Consider the following 19,121-nt stretch of genomic DNA (forward strand, 5'->3'; position numbering starts at 1 on the left):
TTACTTTGTATTCTATTTACATGCTGACAAACACATATGGGTCACAGTGTAGAAATTGTTAAATAAAACTTTTGACTGTCCTTTCACTTTGCTGGGGACAGTGGAGGGGGCTGAGGCCTTAAGACAACAAGACAACAATAGACTTTATTTGTACACATTCACATGGATAGATATAATCTTTTTTTCTTTTTTAGAGTTTATTAGTCTAAGCCAAGAAATATAGCCTATATATCATCAAAAATCATGTACAAATACAGTAACAGAAAATCACAGAGATGGATGTAATTTAATATAAAAAACAAAGAGACACTGTGACACATACATCTGCCCGTCATTTATCTGGTCTTTAGTCAAACAGTCTCTTACCTTTGCTGAATAAAACACCTCACATGTGTAAAGTAGTTGTAGAGCAACATCTGCTGTAGTTTGTTGTTCTTCAGTCACGGAAGTTGAAGGAAAAGTCGAGGAAGAGAGACAGAGATGAAGCTGAAACAGCGCCATAATGTTCAGTCGCCGGGAGGGGCATTACGTGCATAGTGATTTAACACTACCATAGAGAATGAATGGGAACGTGTAAGGGACGTTTAGCGCAGAAGGCCTGTGTTCGATACCCGGCAATAGACTATTATTAGCCAATTTTTTGTATTTCGAAAGTTGAGCAGATGTAATGTCAACATGTACTTCTGGAATTGGTTTATTTGTGTAACAGACAATGAAAACCATTTGAAACTTTTTTCTTGAAATATCACTTTTGTAATAATAAGATAGTAAAGTGGGCCTTTTCATGTTTTGAAAAATTTGTGGCAATGACATTGACTTGAAATTGAGAGCAGGCACTGCAAGTCAGAACTGTTCATCAATAGGAAACACAAGCATAGCATTCTGTTTACACGGTATATTTTAGAAGCTCATAGAATCAAGACTGTTCCCTTCAAGTCTAAATCAATTTTGTATTGGGTCTGTTGTTTGCATTAGGGGCCAGCTAGGCTTTTAGCCCCACCCTGCCCGAGGTGTGAGTTGTTGGGCCATGAAGAGGTATATTGTTATCGTGGTAAAAGGCTCAAAGTTAACTAGAAAGTGATTCTGAGATTTACACACTTCCAGCACTACCAGTAATTCTTTCAAAATGACTTTACAAGCGTGGATATGTCATGAGCCATAGTCATCCATAGTTATTCTGCTATAGACCTAGACGGCTGGGGGATCACCCATCAGGCACCAGAAACCAGCACCTTCTCTCTTCTCTCTCTGCCTTGTTTATTTTATTGTATCTTATTACATGTCTCTAATTCCTTGGGTCTTCTCCTCCCCTCCTTGGTCCATGCTGTGCGGCTCTCTGGAACCCATCCTGGCTCGGGTCCTGATGAGGGATGGACCTAGTGAGGTCACCGGTTTGTCGCAGGGCTAACGTGGAGGGTCATGCAACCACCAGCACTCTCACCTGAGGACCTCTTACCTTGGAGCCATGTTCACTACTACTACTGCACATGTTGGACCATGAGGGAGGTAGGAGTGCCCGGAGGGACCAACGCGCCCTTGGAAGACCATGCCAACATCCAGGTGGTGATTCCCGGGCTGGATTCAAGCCAATGACCAGAGACTGTGACTCCACCCCCCCTTTATTTCCTTTTGTTCCCCTATATATATTTTTTCTCCACTCACCCCAACCAGTCCTGGCAGAGGCCGTTGATAGATACATGTAGGGAAAGTAGATTTAGTTCTCATGGCCAATGTGTTTGATGTGCAAGTGCTGCCAAATATATACAGAATACATCCTTGCTGGCCCATCCACTGCGGACAGAGAGGGGGATCCCCTCCGTCTCCTGTTTATAATGCATGAAAATCCAACTTAACTGATTAAAGCTTTTGACAAGACCAGTTGATGCAGTCGTATTTTTTATTATATATAAAAATATATTTTTATTTCTCGCCGGAGTAGTCCTGGTTTGGGGAGATTATTACAGCTGGAGGTGCAGCGTGCAGGGAGAAGAGGCATGATAACCTGTGTTATGTTATTGCTCATAGTTGTTTTAGCTTTATGGTGTATTTAGTGTTAGTCGTTCAGTTTTGATTGCTTTTTTGTCATAGGGTTAAATATTAAAAACCTATGTTGGAGCTAGTGAAATAGGAAGTATATTCTGGGGATGTATAGTACGAGACCTGAAGAGGTCTTTCTGAGCTTGCTCCACAGAGCGCTGTGTGAGCTTGGGGTTCAGGGGTTTTTTTGTTTTTTTTTTGTCATCAAGAAATTAAAGCATTTCTTGATGATTTTAGCCTTTCTGATCCCTGGCGGTTCTTGTATCCTACAGGAAGAGAATACTCCTTCTTTTCCCATGTCCACTACACTTACACTCGAATTTATTATTTTTTTATAGATAATAAATTCATCTCAAACCTTAAGTCATGTAAATACGAAAGTATTGTTATTTCTGATCACGCTCCCCTGGTTCTGGTACTAGCTTTTCCAGATGCTGACTATACAAGGAGACACTGGAGACTAAATCCATTGTTACTCTCCGACGAGAGCTTTCTCTCACACATCTCTACACATATTAAAACTTTTTTAAGCATCAATAGAACACCTGATGTGTCTAATAAAACAATTTGGGAAGCTATGAAAGCGTACTTAGGAGGAGAAATTATATCATTCTCAGCATATAAAAACAAGTGCTCAAAGCAGAAACAGACTGACATTGCTAATCAGATTTTAAACATAGATAAACAACATGTAAATTCACCTGATCTGTACAAGGAGCGCTTGAAACTTCAGGCCGAATTTAACGTTCTTTCCTCTCATGAAGTCGAAAGTCTCTTACTTCGGAGTAAAAGTAACTATTATGAGCACGGTGTAAAAACTGGCAAACTCCTGGCTACTCAGCTGCGTGGGTTGAGAATGAACCAACTTATTGCTGGAGTACAGACTGATAATGGATGTATAACATCTGACCAGAAAGAGATTAATGACAAGTTTAGAACTTTCTACTCAAATTTATACTCTTCAGATTGTACAGCAGACTTTAATATTATGGAAAACTTCTTTAATAACCTTGACTCACCGTCCCTTTCTCAAGACCTGAGAAATAACCTGGATGCGCCCATCACCCAGGAGGAAATTTCAGCAGCTATATCTTCTATGCAATCAGGTTAATCCCCTGGCCCAGATGGGCTTCCATCAAATTTCTTTTAAAAAAATTCTGCTGATCTAGCCCCCGTCCTGTGCTCAGTGTTCTCTGATTCCTTAAACTCAGGTGCACTCCCTCCCTCGTTCAATCAGGCCTGTATCTCCTTGTTGCTGAAAAAAGGCAAAGACCCACTAGATTGTGCTTCATACAGACCGATTTCATTGCTAAACACGGATGTAAAGATCCTCGCCAAAGTTTTGGCCCACAGACTGGAGGATATCCTTCCTTCTGTAATATCGCCAGATCAAACTGGTTTTATTAAAGGACGCCATTCGTTTTACAATATTCGTCGGCTATTTAATATTCTGTACTCCCCCAAACATGTGGATTCAGAGTGCCTTGCCTCTATGGATGCTGAGAAGGCATTTGATATAGTAGAGTGGAACTATCTTTTTTTTTACACTTGGAAAATTTGGTTTCGGTTCTGTCTTTTTGTCCTGGATCATTACTAGTCATTACTCTGAATACTTTGATTTACACCGTGGGACCCGGCAGGGTCGCCCACTAAGCCCACTCCTTTTCGCAATTGCCATTGAGCCTCTTGCAATTGCCTTACGTAGCAATGGGCGGGTACAGGGAATATGGAGGGGAGGAGTCGAACATAAAGTCTTGCTGTATGCAGGCGACCTACTTCTGTTTGTTTCAAAACCAACCACTTCTCTACCAGAAGCCCTCACGATCTTAGATAATTTCAGTCAATTTAAATAAAAGCGAACTATTCCCAATTAATAAAGAAGCTCTTAAACTTAACTATACCCATCTCCCATTAAGGTGGTGAAAGATCAATTTAATTACCTCGGAATTTGTGTCACCAGAGAATTCAAAAACTTGTTTAAATCAAATTTTCTCACTTTATTTGATCAGGCAAAACAGATTTTGTCTCTGTCCCTTATTGGAAGAATAAACCCTGATTAAAATGACATTGCTTCCAAAGTTCCTCTACTTGTTTCAATGTCTTCCCGTTCTCATCCCCAAATAATTTTTTAGAGCCCTTGACTCATTATTGATATTTTACATTTGGAATGGTAAACACCCTCGGCTGGGGAAAGCATTTCTCCAAAGATCCAAGCAGGCAGGGGGAATGGCTCTGCCTAATTTCCAGTACTACTACTGGGCAGTGAATATTGGGTGTTTGTTATTTTGGAGACATTTCCATCTCGAACCCACTTCCCCGGCCTGGGTTACAATGGAGGTCTGTGCCAGTAACCCTGTTTCCTTACCTGCCCTCTTAGGTGCCGCACTTCCACTTGCTTCGGATATTCCCAAGAGCAACCCAGTAGTTAAACACTCCCTGTTAATCTGGGGCCAATTTAGGAAAAGTTTTGGACTACAGCTTTTTTCACTTAAAAGCCCAATTGCTGCTAACCATCTATTTGCTCCTTCAATGGCTGATGGCGCATTCAATATTTGGCACAGAAAAGGTTTGAGATGCTTTGAAGATCTATACATTGATAATTGTTTTGCGAGCTTTTCTCAACTAACAGAAACTTTTTGGCATTGCCAAAACCCACTTTTTTAGATTTTTACAAATTAGGACTTTTATACAGCGCTTAACGACCCAATTTCCTTATAAACCCCCAGTTACCCCTGTTGATATTCAATTCAATTCAATTTTATTTATATAGCGCCAAATCATAATTTACATTATCTCAAGGCACTTTACATTTAAAGGTCAAGACCTTAAAACAATATGAACATAGAGAAACCCAACAGTTCCCACAATGAGCAAGCACAGGCGACTGTGGAGAGGAAAAACTCCCTCATTAACAGGGAGAAACCTCTGGCAGAACCAGGCTCAATGTGGGCGGTCATCTGCCTCGACCGGTTGGGGTGAGGAAAGAAAAGTAAGGGGGGAGGAAAGGAGAGATGGGTGGAGAGCGGGGGAGAGAAGAGAGAGATGAGGTGGAGAGAGAGAGACCGGTAACAATTTGGCACCATCAAAATCAAGGCTAACCATAACAATAACAATGTATAGATCTACAACATGACTAGATATATAAATAAATTGCTAAGTTCTTGTAATAAATTAAGACAATGGTGATGGTGGTCGTTGTGGTCCTGTAGTCCCGGTGCCGGAGTTATCTGAAACGAGATAGAGAGAAGAGCCAGAGGGACTATGGGAGGACAAAGTGACACTTTGACATGATGACATGTTAAAACTAACAAATAAATAAATAAACAGGTGTGGGGGGGCAGAGAGACAGAGGGAAGTGAAGAAGTGCTCAGTGCATGATGGGAGTTCCCCCAGCAGTCTAAACCTATAGCAGCACAACTAAGGGATGGTTCAGGACTCACCTGATCCAGCCCTAACTATAGGCTTTGTCAAAGAGGAAGGTTTTTAGTTTTACTTTAAATGCTGAGACAGTGTCTGCCTCCCGAACCCAGAGTAGGAGCTGGTTCCACAGGAGAGGAGCCTGATAGCTAAATGTTCTACCTCCTGCTCTACTCTTACAGACTCTTGGAACCACTAGAGAGCCTGTGTTTTGGGAACGAAGTGATCTACTCGGATAATAAGGTGTTATCAGCTCTTTGATATATGAGGGGGCGTGATTGTTGAGGGCTTTAAAAGTGAGGAGCAGGATCTTGAATTCTATTCTAAATTTTACCGGGAGCCAATGTAAGGAAGCTAAGACAGGAGTGATATGATCTCTCCTTCTAGTTCCTGTCAGCACTCGTGCTGCAGCATTTTGGACCAACTGGAGACTTTTAACAGTCTTCATGGAGCATCCTGCTAATAGAGAGTTGCAGTAATCTAATCTAGAGGTTACAAACGCGTGGACTAGTTTTTCAGCATCCTGCTTAGACAGGATGTTTCTAATTTTGTTAATATTGCGCAGATGGAAGAAAGCCGTCCTAGACACTAGTTTAATATGGGGGTCAAATGACATGTCTTGGTCGAACAACACTCCAAGGTTCCTCACAGTGGAGCTGGAAGCCAGACTGACACCATCCAAAGTGACTATCTGGTCAAACAGTGTTTCTCTGAGATGTTTAGGGCCAATTACAACAACCTCAGTTTTGTCTGAGTTTAAAAGTAGAAAATTTTGGGTCATCCAGGCCTTGATATCTTTGAGACATTCCTGAAGTTGAACTAGGCGATTAGATTCATCATGCTTCATGGAAATATACAATTAGGTGTCGTCTGCATAGCAGTGGAATTGTATGTGGTGCTGTCTGATAATGTTGCCTAAGGGGAGCATATATAGGGTGAAGAGTATTGGTCCAAGGACAGAACCTTGTGGAACTCCATGATTAACTTGCATGTGCATGGAGGAGTCATTGTTAACATTTACAAATTGGAATCTATCTGATAAATATGATTTAAACCAGTGTAGTGCTGTTCCTTTAATTCCTATATGTTGTTCTAATCTCTGTAGCAGAATCTTATGATCTATTGTGTCGAAGGCTGCACTAAGGTCCAACAAGACGAGGACAGAGACAAGTCCATCATCTGATGCCATAAGAAGGTCATTAGTGACTTTCAATAGTGCTGTTTCTGTGCTGTGATAGGTTCTAAATCCTGACAGAAATTTTTCCAATAAACCGTTACTATCTTAGTAATAACACAACTGGTTAGCAACGCCTTTTTCTAGGATTTTGGAAATGAAGGGCAGGTTGGATATGGGTCTATAGTTAGCTAAAACCTCTGGATCAAGCGTAGGCTTTTTAAGCAGAGGTTTAATAACGGCTACCTTAAAAGCCTATGGTACGTAGCCGGTTAGCAAAGACATATTAATCTGATCTAAAATGGAACTGTCAATTAGGGGGAGGACTTCTTTAAAAAGTCTAGTTGGAACAGAGTCCAGCTGACAAGTAGTTGGTTTAGATGATGAAACTAACGAGGTCAGTTCCGGAAGATCAATAGAGTAAAATTTGTTTAGACATAAATCTGGTGCTATGGTTTCAGGACCAGACAATGAATCAGTGTTATTCACTGGGAGGAGGTGGTGGATTTTATCCCTGATGGTTGTAATTTTATTAGTGAAGAAGCTCATGAAGTCATTGCTTCTCAGATCTAGAGGAATAGATGGGTCAGTAGAGGTGTGACTTTCTGTCAGCCTGGCTACAATGCTGAAGAGGAACCTGGGGTTGTTCCTATTTTCTTCTATTAGTAATGAATAATACGAGGTTTGGGCATTTCTAAGTGCTTTTTTGTAATTTATAAGGCTATTCTTCCAGGCTAGGTGGAAGTCTTGGCGATTGGTGGAGCGCCACTTCCTTTCTAGCTTCCGCGATGTCTGTTTTAGAACGCGCGTTTGGGAATTATACCACGGAGCTAATCTCCTCTGACTTACTCTCTTCTTTTTTAATGGGGCGACAGCTTCAAGTGCTGTTTTTAGTGAGGCTGCAGTACTATTAACAAAGTTATCAACTAGTGTGGGAGTAAGGTTTTGATAATCTTCTTGTATTGTACTGACACATGGCTGAGAGGGAAGTGAGGAGGGGAGCAGTTCTTTAAATTTGTGAACAGTTTTGTCAGATAAACATCGACTGTAATAGACTTTCCGTCCAGAATTGACATAATTAACAATTCTGAATTCAAATGTAAGTAAAAAATGGTCAGACAGAAGCGGGTTCTGTTGGAATATTGTTATATTTTCTATGTCAATGCCATATGTCAGGACAAGATCAAGAGTGTGATTCAGGCAGTGGGTCGGTTGATTCACATGTTGAGTGAAACCAATCGAGTCTATTATTGATTTAAATGCTGAACTAAGGCTGTCATTGGCAACATCTACATGAATATTGAAATCACCGGCTATAATGATTTGATCTGTTTTAAGGACTAGTTCTGATAAAAATTCAGAGAATTCAGATAGGAATTCAGAGTAAGGGGCGGGTGGACGATAAATGATGACTATATTAATTGGTTTATGTGACGTCAGGCTTGGGTGGACGAGGCTGGTTCTAAGATTTTCGAAAGAGTTATAACTCTCTTTTGGTCGGGGGTTGATAGATAGATCAGATTTAAAGATTGCTGCAACCCCTCCACCTCTGCCTGTGTTCCGAGGAATGTGAGTATTAGAGTGGGTTGGGGGCGTCGCTTCATTTAAACCTACATATTCTCCGTCTTGTAGCCAAGTTTCGGTTAAGCATAATAAATCTATTTGATGATCAGTAATGAGATCATTTATGAGTAAAGATTTTGAATTTAGTGACCTGATATTTAATAAAGCGCATTTTATAGTTATGTTTTTAGCTGATGGTTTGGCTGTGTTAATTTTGACTAAGTTTGAGTGTATCACCCCTCTCCTGTGTACTTTTGATTTAAAGAAATTAGGTGGTCGGGTGGCAGACACAGTTTCTATAGGACATTGTGATGGTGACTGTTTGAATAGAGGCGCAGAGAAGCGTGTAAGACTGCGACTCTGCCTCCTGGTCTCAACTCTGGATTGTCACGGTGTGGACTTTCTAACAAATGTCGTCATGTTTCTAGATATGAGAGCTGCTCCATCCCAAGTGGGATGAATACAGTCTCTCCTAATCAGACCAGGTTTCCCCCAAAAAGTTTTCCAATTGTTAACGAAGCCCACGTTGTTATCTGGACACCACCTCGACAGCCAGCGGTGAAAGGATGACGTGCGGCTAAACGTGTCATCGCTGGAAACATTAGGCAGGGGTCCAGAGAAAATTACGGAGTCCGACATTGTCTTTGCATATGTACACACCGAATCAATATTGATTTTTGTGATCTCCGACTGACGTAGTCGGAGGTCATTACTGCCGACGTGAATAATAATCTTACTGTATTTACGCTTACCCTTAGCCAGCAGTTTTAAATAGGACTCTACGTCGCCCGCTCTGGCCCCGGGAATACATTTAACTGTGGTCGCTGGTGTCGCTAACTTCACGTTCCTTAGAATAGAGTCGCAAATAACCAGAGTTTGTTTCTCAGCGGGTGTGTCGCTGAGTGGGGAAAATTTATTTGACACGTGAACGGGTTGGTGGTGAACCTGGGGCTTCGGTTTAGGGCTACGCTTCTTGTTTCGCACAGTCACCCAACCCACCTGTCTTCCCGGCTGCTCGGGAACTGCTGGGGGGGCTGGAGAAGCTACAGCTATGTGGCTCGCACCGGCTACTGGGGACTGTCTAACTACATCGCTACACAATCTACTCTCCATGGTACTCTAAAAGGCTCATCCTCGCCTCCATCCTGGCAAATAAGCTACATTTAACACATGTATCGTTATCGCTAAAGGAGGCAGAAGGGTGACTGAACATCAAACACACTGAGCAGGAGAGAGCAGGGGAGTGAGAGGGAGAAGCCATCGTTAGCTGCTAATGCTAAATTGCTTTAGCTAACGGGTAGTGTGTAGCTCACAGTGGTTTTATCAACGAGTCGCTGAGACAAGGGGGTGTACGAGCGACAAGTCAAGATAGCACAACTATGAAAGCAACTCAGAATTAGCGTAAATGATTAGGATGTGAAAGGGTACAGTGAGAGACAAAGAGGAGAAGAGACCGATACAACACACAGTAGCTAACACCGGAAGTGACACAATACGCTCACCGCAATACGTCAGCACGTCAGCCATTTCTTTCTGTTAACCCCACCTCTAAAGGTATCTTGTCCAATCTATATAACCTTATTTCCAAACTGCACTGCTCTTCAGTGGCAACTATAAGAACTGCTTGGGAGCAAGACCTAAATTACACCTTTACAGAGGGCACATGGGACTCGGTGCTTGATCGGATACACTCCTCTTCTATGTGTTCTTGACATGCACTTTTACAATTTAAAGTAGTGCATCGAATCCACATATCAAAAACCAAATTAGCGCGAATGTATCCTGATGTCGACACTACATGTGATAAATGTAAAGGCGCACCTGCCTCACTCTACCACATGTATTGGACATGTCCCTCTTTAGGTAACTTTTGGACATTGGTTTTCCATGCGTTATCAGATATCCTCCATCATCGAATTGAGCCCAATCCCTTGACTGGTATTTTTGGCATTGCTCCAGATTTGAACTTACATAAAGCTATGCTCAACTTTCTTGCTTTTGCCTCTCTACTAGCCCGACGAGCTATTTCACTTAAGTGGAAGGACCCAGCTCCTCCTTGCTGTTCACATTGGCTCAGAGACATGATATCCTGCATGAATCTAGAGAAGATTAGATACACTATTCGGGGATCAGAAAACAAATTCTACAGAATATGGCGCCCCTTCTTGGTATTTTATGAAAAACCTTCAACAATAATTTTTGAGTAGCCCCCCCCCCCCCCCCCCCCCCTTTTATTTTTTTTATTTTTAAATGTTTATTATCTATTTTATTTATGTATCTATTTTTCATGTATTTCACCTTTTTTTGGTGGTGTCTGTGCTGTGCTTTTTTCAGTTGTTAAATTTATTAATCTTTTATCTTTCCAAGCGTGGTTGTAATTTTTTTATTTTTTATTATTATTATTCTGTCTATTTACATTTTTTTTTGGTCAGTAGATGTTTAAGTATGTCCATGTCCGGATGTTTTGACAAGGGATTGTTTTGTGTTATGGATGTTGTACGAAAAATCTAAAAAACTTTTTTCCTGTGCATTGATTGTCTTATATGTATTTTATCATTAATAAAAAGACCATTGAAAGAAAAGTAGTTTGTAAAGAATTGTTTTGCTGTATTGAGAGACCTGCCTGAGATTAACAGATAATTTACTCAAGCTGAAAAGTGCACCACCAGTGATGATGATTCTCAGACTGAGTGAGGTTGTGACGATATGTAATTACTTGCCATAAAGTCCTTTTTTATGAAGTTACAACTAATTAAACACATTCCTGCACATGCCTAAACATGTTTAAACACATTAGCAGCAGTGTTCAAACATTGTAAGTGAAAGAAGTTTGACTTCTGACCCAGCTCCGAAAGCTGCCTGAAATGGACCACACTAAATGTCTGATTACTAGCAGCCAGTTTGTGCTAGGGTGGAAAGCTGATATTGTTGGGAAGAGGAGAGTCTAATCTTTAATTTGGTGTATAAAGGCAAAATTAAGCAAATTTTTTCTACTTGTCAGCGCCAGTGTACCAGGCGATGTACGAGTTCTTACCCCTTTTGCAAAATAACTTCCGCAAAATCCCACCCCCCCAACCAAACTCCACTCCCCGCCCGCTCTCCGCTTCCCCAACGGGCGCTGACCTTCGGGGACGTGTGCATTTATCAGACCCGTGGTGCCCCGGCTGCTTTGGTGACACTTGATGACCTCGAACTGATCGCTGGCCCTCGTGGTGGCGACGTCTCATTCGAATGTCTGCCCTATCAACTTTCAATGGTACTTTTTGTGCCTACAATGACCACAGGTAACGGGGATTCAGGGTTCGATTCCGGAGAGGGAGTCTGAGATAAATTATTATTAAATTATTGATGACCATATACGACAAAGAATGACATAATGTGCCACACTCACGGCTGATGAAGGGCTGGATGCTGAGGGTCAATGAATTGTGTGAGATGTGTCAAATCTGTTGGTTATTATTTTTGTTCATTATCATATGTAAACAAATGGAGGCAAGATTTTTAAAATATATTTTGCATTGAAGAAATAATTGTCTGCATTCAGATTGAGCTCTATATCATCAAATCAGTAATGATTGGATGACTAATGTGAATAACAAAGACATAAATATTACATAAAACAATCCTTTTAGCCCAGTATTAAGTGGAACATAGTAAATTAAGTTAAATGGAAACAGTCAAACACATATGCAGAAGCATTGACAATTGTATTGATTTAATATACACACATACATATATTAATAATATGCATTTTCATTAATATTTTATGCCAGTGACAGTATTCGACCAACACTCACAAAGCACTGCTCAATAGCCATGAATCTATGAATGAAATTAAAATATGAAACCTTTATTTGCAGTGTCAAATCACATTGAACACATGAACAACACACAACAATACAATGCTTAATCACAGAATGTCAGTGCCTGTGTTGTGCATCAATAGCTCTCACACACTAAAATCACATAGATCAACATGTAAATATACATCCTCTCAATTATTTCGCATCAGTTTTAGAAACCAGCCAGCATCAAGGTCCACACTTTCCTGACACACAAACACACACACACATTTTTTACAAACACGAATCCAAACATGCTGCAGAAATGCACAATTCCCCATGCTCTCAGTGACACACAATGCAACAATTAGTTTGCAAAAATGTACCCACTTCCCGGTGATGGTAAAGTAGTTGACTACAGCTGCTCTACAGTTTTTTCCATTTTCATTATTTTATTTTCATCCTACTACATTTATTTTATAATGCTTGTGCTGTTAAGATTTCACACTATGTACCTACTGACACATAGACTTATATTTTGTTGATGCTTATGTACATATCTACATACTTAATTTAACACTTCATAGCATATTTCATTAATTCCCTCAAGCATATCACACATTATCTAATGGATCTGAAATCCTTGATTGATTTTCTTCATTTGGTCAAGAGACTGACCTCAGTCTCAGACAGGGATCAATTAGCTATCAGTGCGACATGTGTATAGTAGCCGCCTAGCTCAGGATTTGTGTATGCTCCGCAGTGATGTGCATCATATAGAAGTCAACCTGATAAACCCCCAGGGGCCGCCATGTTGTGCAGTTATAAATATTGCCATGGAAACGGTTGCTTCTTAAAAATCTTCTTTGATGATTGATGTGGCGGCAACCATCAAAGGGATTGCTGGCCTGCAAATCCTTATCAAATCCAATCAAAGAACCAAAAACTCTAGACATTAAAGGATATTTCTTTGGTCCTCTGAACTACCAAACATAAATAACAAGTTCCCTTGCTTCAAGTTATTAGCTTGTGAAAATAACAGACCGTCAACTGAGAAGACCACAGTCCTCATTAGTGAAGACAACAATCCTGCCTACGGAGACAACCGCTGATTTGTTCAGTAAAAATTCATCAAGAAGACACTGCTCTCATAACTACAAATCCCCCTTTACCAAAATGGAAATCCTGGTAAGAATTATTTTTTTTTAGAAATGTATGTTCAGGTTGTGTTGAGTGGACTTTTAATAATGAATTCCATGTTTCTATTTTTCAGGCATGTGGAACAATGCAGTCTGAGATTAAGGCTCTGAAAGAGAAGCTCAAACAGAACGATGAGCTTCTGATTCGGGAGAAGGAGAAAATGACAGCTCACTCTAAAGCCCACAATGGCAAACTGGCTGTACAAAGCAACAAGGTGAAGGCTCTGGAAGAGGACAATGTGGCTCTGAAGGAGAAGGTGGCCCTTTTGAAAAGGTATTTGAGCAGGGTTGAGCTTGTGGTGACAGAGATGGAGGAAAGGCAAGCTCACAGCCAAAAGATTGACTCCATGGACAAGGAGACTCAAACCAGCGATCTGCTTCAGGATGAGAATAATGCTCTTCAAGAAGAGCTGATGAAGCTCAGAGCTTCTTATCATGAGGTCTGTCTGAATCAGACTACCAACCAGGAGAAGTTCGCCTGAGCTCCAGGAGGAGAAGCAGGAAAAGAACGTTCTCCAAGAAGAGCTGATGAAGCTCAGAGATTCTTATCATGAGGTCTGTCAAAATCAGACTACCAACCAGGAGAAGTTCAACACTGAGCTCCAGGAGAAGAAGGTTCTCCAAGAAGAGCTGATGAAGCTCAAAGCTTCTTACAATGTGGTCTGCCACTGTCATGAAGCTGATGTTTCCAGTCGGGAGCTCAATGGAGAGAGTAAGGATGATGTCACTGAGGAGAAGTCTCTCTCCAGTGTTCTCCCTGAGAAACCAAAGAAGACTTCACTCTGGAAGAGAATCCGCCACGCTCTGGGGTTGAGAAAACCACAGTGTTGGAAGTAGTCAGCAGCGCCCATCCAACAGCACCTGAGCTGACCTTACCCAGTGTTGTAATGTAACGAAGTACAAATACTTCTTTACATTTCTACTTAAGTAGAAATTTCACATATCTGTCCTTTACTTTGTTATTTTTATTTCTGACAACTTTCACTTTTACTCCACTATATTTCCTAAGTAAAATGTGTACTTTTACTCCAAGACATTTCTCCTAACCATCTTCGTTACTCATTACTACAAATTAAAATCAGAAGAAATTTGAGTTGGTGACGTAATGCCGTAAACTTTTTGTGGTATATACGTGTGACTGCAATATATATTATGCCAGTGGTTGGCAGTGTCACTCGATGTACCCCATGAAGAAGAGAGTGACTGTGACTGGTACCTGAATAAGAAAGAGTGAAGTTTGTTCCTCTGAATTAGCTTCCAGCAGGCCTGCCTGGAGCAGACTGCTAAAACCTTCCAAAGGCAGTGACGCGAGAGCCTGCCTAAGAACTTCAGCACAATTGGCCACGACACAAGGTCTGACCAGCAGATGCACAACAGGAGCCACAAACCAACAAGACCACTTCACTCGACTTCAAACAGCACATCCAAAAAGGAACTTTCCCTCTTTTTCATGGACGGGTAACACAACTGGGCTCTATTATTACGCTAGGCTATGCAAAGGACTGTTTAGTCCTATTTCTATTTCATGTGATGTTTATAAGTTTGAATTGTGTTGTTGTGATATTTGGTAATATGTTATTTGAAAGTTAATGTTAGTTCTGTTATACTGATCAGTTTCTTTGCATGCATCTAACTACTTTCTTTAACCTGGCACCAACACCTCACAAACTCATTTCCACAAACTTAACACATACATGTGATCTCAGCCACATGGTCTCAAAACTCCATCTTCATTAATGTTGCATAAGTGTGAATTTTGCCAACCTCTTTTTTTTTTTTTTTTTTTTTTTTTAATATACTTTATTTTTCGTTTTACATATGAGCATAAAACAACAAACAAGTAAACAAAAGAGTGCTAGGACACGACAGTACACACATTTGGAAGCAGGTATAAAGAAGTTAAGCATAGGTGCAGTACAAAATACAGATATTTCTCGCTTTTGATTGGAATGGAGTGAGATAGAATCAGGAGTCTTTATGTTTGTAGCGATCCCATTTTTTCCAGTATTCCTCTCCTTTATCCTTTTGAAGCCGCAGCACAAAAGTCAAATTCTCCATTGCCTGGATGGAGTTTATAATGTTTGTTAAGAGTCTCATGGTAGGAGGATTCTTCTGGAGCCGGCATTTAGTAATTGCTTTTTTACTTGCAACCATGAAAATCTTCATTAGGTATGTGTCTCCATTACTGAGACCTTCAGGGAGTTCTCCAAGATATAAACAGCTAAAAGAAAAGTCAAATATTATGTCCAGAGTTTCCACAATTAACTCTCTCACTCCCCTCCAAAAAGGCAGAATACAAGGACAAGACCAAAAGACATGAACACAATCTGCAGAAATCCCGCCACACTCCCTCCAGCAGGAGACCTGCGTACTGCTAAATTTTGATGTCTGGTTAGGGGTAATAAAAAATCTCATCAAATTCTTCCAACAGAAATCTCGCCAGAAATAAGAGTTTGTGGAAGTGGATTGATTTTTCCAAATTTGAAGCCACGTTTCTTCTAGAATTACTATATTAGCTTCTTTTTCCCAGCGTTGTCTAATATAATCTGTTGAGATTTTATTCAATAAAGTAAAGCTTTTGTATAGTTTTCCAGTGATACCTTTAGTACTTTTGGAAGCATAAGCATCTATAAAAATTTTAATTATTTTCGAGGGTTCAGTTAAATTAGGGGTCTTTATTGTTTCCAGAAAAAAGTGGCGGATCTGTAAGTAACGATAAAAATCTTCTTCACCCAACTCATAAGATTTACACAAATCCTCAAAAGATTTTAGGTTTCCGTTCTTTATTATCCTACAGAAGGAGGTGATTCCTCGCTTAGTCCATTGTTTGTACCTATGGTCCTGTAAAGCTGGAGGGAAGTATGGATGGAATGCAGGCCAGCTCAACACTCCAATCTCTCTACAGAGCTGATATTTCTTTACTACATCTGACCACATCTTCAGAGAGAAACTAGTACAATGATTATGTAGCTGGTGAACATCACTAAACCTACCAGGGCAACCCAGAACTGACTGGATAGGTATTTCAATTAAAGATAGCTCAATATCTTTCCACCTAGCCTCATAAGATGGGTTACACCAACATACAAGATACCTCAGCTGAGCTGACAGATAGTAATCTTTAAGACAAGGCAGGGCCACGCCACCCCTCTCCCCCGGCTGTTGTAAAGTTGAGTATCTCACCCTTGGTCGTTTGTTGTTCCAAATAAATCTTGAGAAATGTTTATCCCACTCTCTGAATTGTTTTGCAGGAACCTCTATTGGAAGTGCTGAAAATAAGTATAATAGTCTTGGGAGAATATTCATTTTGATTGTCCGAATCCTACTGCCGAGGTCGAGGGGGAGCAAGCTCCACCTGCCCAGATCATCATATATTTTCTTATTTATCTGTTTATAATTAACATCATATAGTTGTGAAAGGTCTTTTGTCAATGAGACACCAAGATATTTAAGTTGTGATTGGTGCCAATTAAATTGGTGCCTGCCCATCAATTGCTTTGAGGGCTTAAAACGGAAGGTCAAGACTTGGGTTTTTTGTACGTTCAGTGTATAACCAGAGTATTGCCCATACGTTCCCAGGATGTTCATAAGCAATGGGATACCAGATTCAGGATTTTTAATTGTGACAAGGACGTCGTCCGCATATAAAAAAATTTTGTTCTGTACACTTCCCACATCTATACCCACCAGAGCCGTCTCCTCTCTGATAACCTGGGCAAGGGGCTCGATAAAAAAATTAAAAAGTAATGGACTTAATGGGCAACCTTGCCTACATCCTCGTTGTAGCATTATTTGATTCGAAAGGCTCCCATTAATTTTTATCCTCGCTGTTGGGGAGGAGTACAGCATTCTTATGCATTGTATAAATGAATCACTAAAACTAAATCTTTCCATAACTTGAAATAAGAAATCCCATCCTACCGAATCAAATGCCTTCTCGGCGTCTAGGCTGAGAAGGACTGCGCTTGATGTTCCTTTTGAAATTTGATTAATAATGTTTATGGCTCTTCTAATATTATCGTGTGTTTGCCTATTACTTATAAAACCTGTTTGGTCCTCATCTATCAAGGAAGGCATTATTGTGTTTAATCTTTTAGCCAATATAGCTGCATATAGTTTATAGTCTATGTTTAAGACACTTATTGGTCTATACCCTTTGCAGTCCATTTTGTCTTTTCCCTCCTTTGGTATTACTGAAATAAATGCCTCGCTCCATGATGGCGGGAGAGCCCCACCCCTGAGAGTGTAGTTGAAGGAAGCCTTCAATAAAGGAACCAAGAATTCTTTCATGCACTTATACCATTCCGGAGGAAATCCGTCACAGCCTGGTGATTTATTGGCTCTAAGATTTGAGATTCCATTATCTATTTCCTCGGTTGAGATTTCACAAATTAACTCCTCGTTTTGATTTTTACCTATTGAGGGGAGATCTAAAGAAGAGAGAAATGTTTGAATTGTAGGTCTGTCTGATTTGTCTGGCTGTGTATATAGTAATCTGTAATATTTTTCGAATGCACTCTGAATTTCCTCTAATTTAGTAGTTACCTTATTTGTGATAGGATCCCTAATTTTGTGGATTGAGTTTTCTGCTTGCTGTTTTCTAATTCTCCATGCAAGTATTTTAGACGCTTTAGGCCCTGCCTCATAATATCGCTGTCTTAGGAATTTCATTTTTTTTTTCAATTTCCTCACTAAGAATTTTGTCTATCTCCTGCTGAACAGGCCTCATTTGCTCACGTAAAGAGGGGTCGTTGTTAGTAGTATGAAGTAGCTCAAGATTTTTTAATTGCTTCTGCAAGTCTGACAGCTTTTTATCTCTGATCTTTTTTAGCCTAGCACACTTAGCTAGGATTTTTCCTCTAAGAAATGCTTTTGCTGCATCCCATAGAATTGCAGGACTGACTTCTCCATTATCATTATGTTCTAAATAAGTTTCTACTTCCTTGGCCATTTCGGTTTTAAATGAATTACTATTTAATAAACCAGTATTCAGCCTCCATAAAGTAGTTTTAGGATTTCTATCTAAAGTAAGTTTCAAAGTTAAGCCTGAGTGATCAGAAATATCTCTCTGTCCAATTGTGCAATATTTCACTGTGGCGTTCGACCACGCCACGGGGTTCCCCTCACGACAGCCAGAGACAAACCAGTCCAACCATTTCTTGTTCAGCATCTCTTTATTAACGTGAAACTGAAACTTACAGAACATTAACTTAAAGGGTCCAGCACTTTCTGCTGGACCGTCAGCTTCAGTCTCTCTTCCCCAGTGTGTGTCCTCAGTGTCCTGTGCGTTCTTAGTGCGTTCTGTGCGTTCTTCCCGAGGCAGCTCTGCTGCCTCCTTTTAAAGTCTGAGGATCAATCAGCTAACAGCTCTCACCTGTGCTGATTGATCCTCTGTGGTGCAGGTGAAGGTGCTCTCTCCGCCCCTTCACCTCCACATACCCCCACCGTCAAATTCAGGTCCGGGAGCTATCCGGCCTGAACTACTCCCCCCCCTCCCCTCCGGCCAGGGGAGGAACCCAGCCCACCGACTGAGGCGCTCGGGGGGTCGAGCAGATGGGCGTCGCGGGACGCGGCATCTCTCAGGCGGCCTGGAAGGTGGGCGCCGCCGCACGGGCACCTTGGACCCCGGAGCAGGTGGGCGCCGCCGCACAGGCACCTTGGACCCCGGAACAGTGGTGCGCCGCAGTCCGGGAGACCCACCCATCGACGCCGGGTCCGCCGGTGTCAGCTTCCCTGCCGACCGAGGCACCGGAACCGAAGGTCTCGGCTTCCCCGCCGACCTCAGCGCTGGACCCGGAGACGTCAGCTTCCCCGGTGATCGGGGCGCAGGAAGAGGAGCAGGACCCGGAGGTGTCGGCTTCCCCGCTGACCAGGGCGCAGGAAGAGGAGCAGGACCCGGAGGTGTCGGCTTCCCCGCCGACCTAGGCACCGGAACCGGAGGTCTCGGCT

General features: G+C 41.3%; 1 protein-coding gene across 1 annotated transcript; it reads left to right on the plus strand.

Moving 5' to 3' along the window:
- The first annotated feature begins 13,000 nt into the window (after positions 1–13,000).
- On the plus strand, positions 13,001–16,396 carry LOC138407364 (girdin-like). The gene is made up of 3 exons (XM_069522863.1): positions 13,001–13,161; positions 13,247–14,630; positions 15,461–16,396. The coding sequence occupies exons 1-2, from the start codon at positions 13,150–13,152 to the stop codon at positions 13,652–13,654; spliced, it is 420 nt and encodes a 139-aa protein (XP_069378964.1). The 5' UTR covers positions 13,001–13,149; the 3' UTR covers positions 13,655–14,630; positions 15,461–16,396.
- The last annotated feature ends 2,725 nt before the right edge of the window (positions 16,397–19,121 follow it).

This window comes from Paralichthys olivaceus, chromosome 4, assembly GCF_024713975.1.
Source record: "Paralichthys olivaceus isolate ysfri-2021 chromosome 4, ASM2471397v2, whole genome shotgun sequence".
Classification (NCBI taxonomy): domain Eukaryota; kingdom Metazoa; phylum Chordata; class Actinopteri; order Pleuronectiformes; family Paralichthyidae; genus Paralichthys; species Paralichthys olivaceus.